Source organism: Sinocyclocheilus anshuiensis, unplaced genomic scaffold, assembly GCF_001515605.1.
Source record: "Sinocyclocheilus anshuiensis isolate Anshui unplaced genomic scaffold, SAMN03320099.WGS_v1.1 scaffold634, whole genome shotgun sequence".
NCBI classification, from domain to species: domain Eukaryota; kingdom Metazoa; phylum Chordata; class Actinopteri; order Cypriniformes; family Cyprinidae; genus Sinocyclocheilus; species Sinocyclocheilus anshuiensis.
The window spans coordinates 149,311-159,585 of record NW_015542350.1 but is presented as its reverse complement, the minus strand read 5'-3'; the positions used below and the strand labels follow the sequence as shown (position 1 = coordinate 159,585).

The window sequence follows — 10,275 nt, the reverse complement described above, 5'->3', positions numbered from 1 at the left end:
AATAATGAATGTCTAAACGCGTGGGCAGTCATTGCTGCGGTGTGCAGGTGGCTATAGTTTTTTTTATTTTGTATTAAATCATTTCGTTTGAACGCTTCAAAACGAAATGAAGAATCTTAATGTTATTAGTTTACATTTCCGTTTAAACAAGGAGCTTTGTAGCGCAGATGACCCGGAAATGTAACCGACATGACACATGAACTTGGTTTATACGGTAATGATTAGTTTACGTTTTGCGCCGAAATCTATTGTTGCAACAAATGAATTAAAACTACAAGCAGCATTTGGAAATAAAAGGTTCAAAATAATCCCATATCACAAATGACTTTATGTCAATTTGAGAGTGAAAAGACGAAACAATCGCTCGTGAAGAAGCTCACAGTCTCATTGGGTGATAATTGCTCGTTCAGTAGTGCAGTAAAGCAGGTAAGAGCCACTATCCTTAACACCCTAAACTACAGAATACGATTGTCCTGAGCTACTTTCAGTTAGATTGTTAAAATTTCCAGAATGTGTGGCAGTACTGGCATTAGCAGCACAAGCAGCTACAAACTTTGGGTAGCTTGACAATATTAATACATTTTACCCACATTCTGATGTTTTTATACGGATTTGAAGGTGTCGCAGTGAAATACATTGCGTTCATTTGCATCCAAACGTCAGTATGATCCAACCTACTGCTTATTTATATATCAAAGAGCGTTAGTGAGCCCCACTATAATCCCAACACTGTATATACGAACAGGCTGCTATCTTCAATTAAAACGTGACGGTATATCACTTACAGTCTATTAGAATACATTGTTAATAAGGGATTTATAATGTACATGTCTATATTTTAGAAATGGAGTCCCAGCAGGAAGTGAACCCTGTATTCCTGCAGCAGCTCAGAGAGTTGGACATACCTGAGGAGGCAGCCAAGCAGGTACACAGTACTAAAAATACCACAAACCTGCTTACAATTAATGAAGTGACATTGTATTTGCAGTATTGGTTGACTTTACAGTGTTTGTTTCTCATAGTAGATATCAAAATATAGTGCACCCATTTTGAGAACCAGAACTGTTTGTATACTGGATATTATGGTTTGACTTACCTTGATGAATTTGTTAATTTTGTTACGGTAGCAGAATCTGACATACATAAAAGCTGTTCATGTTATGTCATGGTTTTTGGAGTGAGTGTTTATTGATCTTTTACAGGCACTCTTGCACACACAGAATGTGTCTGCGGAGGAAGCTGCAATGTATTACTTCAACAAACTAGAGAACGAGGTACATTTCAAGTAGTTTAATGTTACGTTGAATACAGCTTTGTCTGTAGGGCTTCTTGGATATGACAAACCACTGGTTTAGGAGCGTTAATACTGCAATTCAATGTTGTTACCATGCCTGAAACTGTGCAGTGTGTACATGGCAACTGGTCCTTTTAACAGCATGAAAAACAAAACTTTTATTCAAATAGTAAATAGATTATACCGAAAGTGAGCAAAGAGCACTTCTTTTATAATCCCTGTATCTATTACTCACCTGTTCTGTGCTCTGATGAAAACTCCTGTTCATAATCAGTGAAGCTGTCTACACTACACAATAAATCTCTTATTTACATTTTGTCTATACCTTTTTGGTTTTAAAGGGGACATTGGATGCTAAATTCACGTTTACATGGTGTTTTCATATAATGTGTCTTAGCAGTATGTGGACACAACCACCCTACAATGATGAAAATCTATTCACTACTTTTTTTTAATCCCCAAAAAGTCTAAACAGTCTCAATAATCAAGCCGTTTTGATTTTCTGAGCAATATGACATCATATTGCTCAAGCCCCGCCAATGGCCGCTGACGGACTGTCCCGTATTAGCATATCTCAGCCAGTTGTACGCTGTCTGCAGTTTTCTCCGTGCTCGAGCAGCTGTATCGAGCAGCAACAATGTCAATGTGTAAGCAATGCCGGTGTTTTGTAGTTGGATGTAAAAGTGAACATTCATTTTCTCCTGACATCAGAGCCACCGAGGACACAGTGGATTAGTTTTGTTTATTTTTCAGACCCTGAGGATATGACCAAAGACTATAGAAAAAAGGGACTTTGATATGACTTGTTTAAGATGATCAGATTAAACCAGTTATTTTTGAATAATCGACTCTGGGCTTGGAATAGGCCTATTTCTTTATTTGAATGACTTTGATTTAACACTAAGCAATACGAACATTTCTGGTCATTTTTTTTTTACTCATTATCTGTATTGTGGTCAAACCCACACGCAGCGCAGCCTGTTCCTACAGTATAAAGCCAGGAATTTACCCCAGAAGAAGACCACGGTGCAACACGCGCCTTGATTCAGCTAAAGATATAATTTCTGACGAGTAAATAATTAATTCTTAAAATCAAATGAAAGCGGCCTCTTAAGGCCGCCCACGCATGCGAAATTTACCCATTGAAAAAATCTACATTAATTTCAGTTTTTCTGTTTCAAAATTTTTTTTCTGTTACAAAAAAAACAACAACAGCAAAAAAAGCCTTTCTCATTTCTCTTTATTTCTTTTTAAAAAGAAAATCAAATGACCAGAATAGGTTGGCAGACCCTCTGGGTCTGAGTGCAGTTATTGGAAAGCATTATATTTTAGACAGATTGGAGATTAATCCTAATAAACATGCCGTTACAATAAAAACAATAACATTAAAATACATTTAAAACAGTGTATTTCTATTATTCCTCCTGCAGTAACTAAAAGCAGCGTGCAGATCCTCATTTATCTCAGGACTGTGGCGACAGCAGCAGCGCGGACAATCGCTTGCTCACTCACATGTAACAATATAAAGGCTAATATCTTCTATAACGTGAACAATATATAGTTTTTATGACATATGTCATTACGAGAAGAAATTTAATTTTGACGAGAAAAATGTTTAAACAACATATCATTATTATGAGAAAATTATTAGTTTTAACGACAACATCTCAATATTATGAGAAATTATGTTGTTAAAACTATATAATATCGTTATTACAACATAATTGAGTAGAAAAAAAGAATGTGTGTGGCAGCAATGCGTCACCCTAGTTTTACATGACCACTGAGGAATTTTAACCAAAGTGTTGCAGACATTTCATGAAGACCCTAAAGAATCATAACAACTTGTGGACAATGGGCATCCAATGTCCCCTTTAATGATAGCATTTGAAAGAAAGAGTGTACAACTCTCAGCTCATGCTGAACAACATTTTGAGCAAAGTTTATCAGTGCAGTGACTGATTTTAAATGGCCATTGTCATTGTCTGAATGGCCATTGTATTCCTGCACTCAATGGTTACGGTGCTCAACATTGCAAATTGATGTTGTATTAAGAAACTTTGGACACAATAGAGATAGATCTAAATAGAACGCTGTGTAATTGAGGCAGCCATGATCAGTCAATTAGTGTAAAATGTTTTTCTTTGCAGGATGAGGGTGATGAGGACCTGATGTACAAAATGGTGTTTGTTGTAAATATGGAGCTGTCCATGGGTGTGGGGAAGGTAGATATTGTTTATTGCAATTTTCTGATTTACAGTGTACTTAATATAGAAGTGAATGATACAGAATGATGAACAAAAGACTGTTATGTTTGTTTTTTCCCCCCCGCTGTTTTGTGATCTCATTCATCAGTCAAAAGGTGTTCCTTCTCATGAATAATGTGAAACCAATCACAATTCAGTGTTTACTCTAACATGTCAGATTCTGTTCTTGGAACTGACAGAATGAAATTGCTTAACAAATAAGAAAATAATAATAGTACATTTTGTTTCGTCTGACTATTCAAAATAATATGTGATATACAGTAATTGTTTTGAATGGTATGCAACTTAGACAAATGTGTTAAAAAAGTGTATTTTAGGGTTTTATGACCCATTAAATATTTCCTCAGTGATTAATCAAACCAATCCATCCATAAACAACACATTTCCATTTCCTCAGTAATTGCAGTATAATTTTTTTAACAAGTTATTGGAATTCAAAGCTGATATGTTAGTTTGTATTTTGTTTGTTTATAATTGATGCTTGTTTTTGCTAGAGTTATAAACTGACATCCTCTAAGCCATAATGAGACATTTTCTCATAAATATGAACTAAAATGTCAATATTGAGGGGAAAAAAACCCTCATAATTGTGATTTGGTATCTCTTAATGAGACACTTTCTCATAAAAATGATTTAAGATGTCCTAATGAGAAACGCATGCACGCTGTGCCTAAGCAAGCAAACAAAGAAAAAAAGATGCTATATAAAGTTTTCCATATCTTTCAGTTTAATTGAGCTCTCATGTGTACAGGTGCTTTTACATACACATGCAAAGTGTTCTCTAACCCAAGAGGTTGCCATGGTGATAAACAATGGTGCCTGCATATGCTAATAAAATAAACAAATCTAACAAAATGACCAATTAAGTAACATGCATTTATTAAGTTTAGGTGTAATGGCATTACATTCCATGCAATGTGTGCGTTCATGTTTCGACCATATAAAAGCTAAAAGGTTGTGAAAAAAGGCATCGATAGAAAATGCCTTACTGTGTTCTTGTTGCATTTACATGGCTCTGACCAGCAGATGTCGCCAGTGTGAGGATTTGTCAGGACTGAATCCGTTTCTGAAGCAATTGTTCAGTTGATTTGAAGTTTCTTCTATCTCTGCTTCCTAATCTGTTGCATTGTGAATGCACACAATAAGCCAAAATTACGGGTGAAAAAAACGTACAAATAATCAGAAACTAAGTAATTATTAGTAGAAAGTTTCTCATTATTATGACTTGCATAATCACATTGTTTACTCAACTGTGGTGGAAATGGGCTTCCATACTCTAGCATTTCAACTAATATTATTTGTTAGAGAACAATGTCTTGTGTATGGTCCCTGGATTTCAATAGATTTGAAAAGAGCAGTGTGTCCCTGTAGGTGGCAGCGCAGGTGGGTCATGCTGCAGTGGGTTTGTATCAGGCCTTGCAGGAGAAAAACAGTTGGAGGGAAATGGCCTGGAGATGGGACCATGCTGGGTAAGGGATATCACTGTGGCCTCATCCTTCTATTGTTTTTTTTGCTTTGTTTTTTAAATAGATGTCAAACCAAGCCATTCATGTATATATAAAAAAGAATCACCTCTGAATCAAAATATTTAAAGTATGTTAACCTAAGACATGTATTAGAATTATTTTTTTTGTGTGCCTGTTTAGAGCCAAGAAGATTGTGTTACAAGGCACTAACATGGCACACCTTTTGGAGTTGCAGGCTCTTGCAATGAGCCTCAGTCTTCCTACAAAGCTGGTACAGGATGCTGGACACACACAGGTTAGAGGCACATCTATGCAATGATGCTTTAGCATGGCATTGCTGTTATTGTTATAATATGGCAAATGGTGTACTATTCTGTGTTTTATAGGTTTTATATACCTATACAATATACCTAAAATAGCATATAAAAAATTAGACATTATATAAGTTAATGGTTTATGGATGTAGATGCTAATTTCTAATACATATTTGATGTGAAAATCTAAGGAGAGTAAGACTTTTTAAAGATGTGGGATTCATTTTGTGTGATTACATTTTGTGTAAATAGTGATAAAGCCTGGAAAATGATTTTGGACTTTTTGTGAGTGCAGGTGGAGCCAGGTTCATGCACTGTGCTTGCCATCATAGGAGAAGAGGAGATGGTGAATAATGTCACAGGCAGTCTGAAACTGCTTTGAGGAAACTACTGTAATGCTGAGGAAAACTCTTCAAGTGTAGGTTTGTTATGTACCTCAGAAAGAACAGGGGTCAGCGTTTCCCCACAGTAGCATGGTTTTCCTCAAGATAATGCACTCAGTAATTTTTTGTTTATGTTGTGATGACTTACACCGACACCTAACAATGTGGATGCATCTTTACGCAAAAGCAAACAGTTTCTGTTACTGATACCTAGGGATGGGTTATATACCGTTATAATTTTGTCAACCAGTATAACTATTTGCGTATCATTTCTATTGTGGTTATGCCAATGTTTCCTGCAGTTCTGAAACTCCAACACCACAACAAAAGAACCCATATTTAACTCCAGTTGTGAATGTGAGTTTGCAATTTGAATGGAATGCGATGTGAAAAGGCAGTGTATCACTAAATAACAGCAAGAGAAAGGGTCTTTCTTTTAAGCTGTCATTGTGAGTGGCACACATAACAAACAACGCAGAATATTCAGGTTTACAAACAACATACATTACAGCTTTCACTTAATCCTTATGAAAACTGGTCACACTGAGTAAATTACTTCAGAAATTGAGAACTTGGATTAAATTAAACTAAATGATAATGGGTAATTTTATGTAGTTGCTAAAAGGTTTTCAGTATTGTCATGGAAGGCTATCTGACATGTAAAATGGAGAAGATGTCATCATACTTAACATCATACTTAACTTGTATTGTTTATTTCATTGCTTGCAGTAAAAACACAATACAAAGATGATGTAATCAATAAAACACTATATTTAAAGTTTCATTGCAGTATTAATGATAAAAATCAAAATTTTATAGATCGACCATTACTTGGAAATTGGATTCACAAATTTTTTTTTTTTTTTTTTTTTTAAGTAGTTTTCATAAAAACTATATATTGTGATGTATGTTTGTGTATAATAATGTTACATTTTTGCTTGTATCACACATTCCTATCAATACACTATTGTAGAAATGCACAGTAAGCCATGATTTATTTATTACTCAAAATCAAAATGGGGTAGGAGGTGAATTAATGAGATAAAATTAGTATAAATTGACTGCTAATGCAACCCACTTGAGGTGACTTTTATTAAGCCACTGAAATTACTCTTCATCTCATATAGGTGTTATTTTAAACATTTTTTTTTTTTTTAATATTACAATTAATTTATTTTGTACAACTTTTTAATGAAGGAAAAATTACTGAGTGAAATCTGTGGAAAAACACCTACATACAGTAGTTTAACACAACAGATATGTTTAAATAATTGCATTTTAAAGCTCTTAAGTTATGTTAGAAGACAACTAATAGATATTATCCAGTCCCTGAATTTCTATAGAGCTAAAAAAAAATAAAAAAAACTTCCTCAAAGAGATTAAATTATATAGCTAAATAGCAATGTAAAAAAAAAAAAAGTATACTCACATGTAAGTGTTATACTTGATGTGCCTGTAGAACCCAGTGTTTTGATGATTGTGAAATCAAATAGCTATTGTCAAAGTATAATGTATAACATGTTTCTTCTTTTTTTTATTGTGGGAATATTTTTTATTGTTTACAATTAAATGTACCCAATCCCTTTGTGATGATAAAATCAGCCTGTGTGTAGCTTCACTTCTGGACAAAGTAATTTGTGTCACTTCCTTGTCATTTACGATTCCTGTCCTGTTACATCATGGAATAGTAAGGTGTTCATTTTATACCCTCTTCAGAATCTCTGCGGAAGTAGTAAGTTATCCGGGTACTTTTCGCCTACTGTTACTGTGAATTTTGACATATTACTTGTTTCACGTACTGCAGAGAGGTAGGCATATTCGGACACGGGATGTGACTTCCTGTCACACTATGTGGTACACTATTACAGAAATCATGTCTCTTGTTTAGAACAGCAACATTAAACTGGCTTTCTGCCACCATTTAATGTGCATAAAACTGAGATGACTGCAAACATTGAGATTGGTTTATTTTAAATGCATCCATTTAAAAAAATAATGCTACTACAATTTCCTTTGATTATATAAAATGTTAAGTCTATTATGATAAATGAGTTGTCCAGATTGACAGCTTTTTTAATTGTTCCTCCATTGACTGCAGCTGCCTACTCTCATCTACAGTCAAGGCCAGGCGTTTGGCATATCAAATGAGTCTATTTGCACACACAGACATTCATAAACACAGGAAACTATCATCACTATCCCTCAGAAAGTTCACTCAGCTAGCCATATGTAACTTACGTAAATGCAACATAATCTGATAACCAAAATGTTGCAGTTATGTTGTAACATCCATATAAAAGTGAAATTGCCACAACTTTGCGACATTTTCAGTTAGTAATCGTGACATTGTAGATTAATGTTTGTTAGATAGTGATTTTTACTTTGACTTTTCTACAGGTGGATATGTTGTAGTGTAACCTATTTTTATGCTAGAATTTTGTCTGTGAGTGTGGACGATGAATGCAGGCTCAAATTGAATTCACTTCATTTTTATTTGGACAAAAAATGACAATGTAGCAACAGTAATAGAAAGAACTAGTGACAACTAAACAAACTTGTAGCATATACTTATAGCCTTATACTACTGGCCATTCAAATTTTACACTATTGTGTAAACGTTTGTACATTGCTTAAACGTTTTAAATGGCTCAAAATATAATAAAACCCAACAAACACTTTCTGCCTATTCAAACTAATGTGATTGAACTGTTTTTAATATGCAACATCTAAAAAAATGTGTTTTGGGGTATTGGAACCCTTGTACATAGACGAGCTTGACATGTAATACAGTCAGTATATTCGCTCATTTGATTTTAATAGCTTCAAAGATATATAATAACGATTCATTACTTTATTACAATATAAGCTTCACCAAAAAGAGCGTTTGGACACAGGCTCTCTGTCCCAGACAGACATGGCGGTTAAACCACTAATACATTTGAGTTACTTTTAGTTAAAGTAAAAATGAAAAGACAGAGACATGTAATGTCAGTTGATGCCCTGTTAAGTTGTCTTCTTTTTGTACTGATTTGCACTTTTAGATAGAACTTAGGAATTTAGAAAATTACCTATCAAATAAAAAAGTATTTCAAACACACAGTACTAATAAAAAAAACGAACAAATTATCTAATTCTGATGTTATAATAGCAAAACACGTACATAATGAATATGCATTCATATGTATATAGACGAATACACGTACATAACACTTACAATATTATCAAATATATTAATATAAATGTATTTTACATCCTGAATAGCACACGTACGGATGTCCGCCCTCTTCAGTTGCGCGCGCAGCCGCATAATTCAGCCGGGGGCGCATGCAGTTAAATTACATTATCAATTCATTCACATATATATATATATGCCTGTGTGTATATCAAATCTACTCCAAAGCTATAAAGGTAAATGTACTTTCATGTGTCATTTTGCAAATTCTGGTCACCAGAACACACACAAGTCGGTGAATACGACGGCATTTTATTAATATTGAAACACGACGGCCTTAAAATGAGCTAAGACTACGGATAAATTATGTTATCTGGTCAGCCGTGGGGGTTTTGCTATTAACACTGAGTAATGTAAGTACGCTTTCGTAGAGTCGCTGTTCAACACCGCCGAGGGCGGGCAAGTATCACAAGCGTTCTCTGTTCAATAACGACACAGAAACGGCTTAAGCGTTCCTTTGTTAGTTCTAGAATATACTATCCTGGCATTACCACGTCAAGTGTACATTTTTCAATAATCCTTAGGCAATTATTCTTAAAATAAACGTTTTATCGTCTGACTTAATAATAAAAAGGCAACGAAAAATCGCATTTAAATCCTTTACGGTAAGAGTGATTTAAGTTAACGTTAATGGTCTTAGCGTGGCTTATTATTTTGGCCCATGTTTGGTCTCCCTTGTCTTCCTCTTTTTAAAATCAAGAACCACAGTTCACCAACTTGGTTAATATTTTGTACAGAATGAAATCCTGCATCAAATCAAACGTTCAGTCCAATCCTGGATCCCTCATATATTCCTCACAGTATTGTTGACGTTCTAGTATCGCGCTCCCTGCGATAGCGCCCAGGAGACCCCGTGCAGCTACAGCTGTATAACAGAACACTGTTATTCCCTTTTACACGGATAAAATAAAAAAATAATTTCTTCTATGAAAGACCATTGAACTCCACGGCGTGTGTATTTAGTAGCACAGCATCTTTCCCCAAATCCTCGGTCCCTTCTTTTGAGATTATCCATTTTAACTAGCAGCTAGTCTTCGATACTTACACTACTGCAGCCCTCTCAACGCCATCTCACGCTGCAAAATACTGACTGGAGAAGTGAACCACCTCCGAAAAAACAAGGCTCTGCCTCTTTTCTGTCTACGACAACAGCAAGCTCCGCGATGATCCAACGGCGTATGCGCGTTACTGTTTGTTACAGCGATTGACACATTTCTACCCTATAGCATACCAGAGGGCGCGAGCTAGAGCTAAAAGTCCGCCCTCCTAATGAACCCCTGCTCCGGTTTGCAACCCGCCAATAAACTCACAGAAGAAGA

At 35.2% G+C, this 10,275-nt stretch overlaps 1 protein-coding gene across 1 annotated transcript; it reads left to right on the top strand.

Annotated features, from left to right (window-relative positions):
• On the top strand, positions 1-7,322 carry LOC107691485 (probable peptidyl-tRNA hydrolase 2). Its single transcript, XM_016490092.1, has 7 exons — positions 1-426; positions 843-925; positions 1,203-1,274; positions 3,445-3,519; positions 4,933-5,030; positions 5,208-5,322; positions 5,637-7,322. The coding sequence occupies exons 2-7, from the start codon at positions 845-847 to the stop codon at positions 5,721-5,723; spliced, it is 528 nt and encodes a 175-aa protein (XP_016345578.1). The 5' UTR covers positions 1-426; positions 843-844; the 3' UTR covers positions 5,724-7,322.
• Positions 7,323-10,275: the final 2,953 nt, after the last annotated feature.

Bases quoted from the DNA above. Each gene is read 5' to 3' on its own strand.
- LOC107691485 (XM_016490092.1), top strand. From the start codon at position 845: ATGGAGTCCCAGCAGGAAGTGAACCCTGTATTCCTGCAGCAGCTCAGA. The intron at 926-1,202 runs GTACACAGTACT...GATCTTTTACAG, and splicing joins CTGAGGAGGCAGCCAAGCAG to GCACTCTTGCACACACAGAA. The intron at 5,031-5,207 runs GTAAGGGATATC...GTGCCTGTTTAG, and splicing joins TGGAGATGGGACCATGCTGG to AGCCAAGAAGATTGTGTTAC.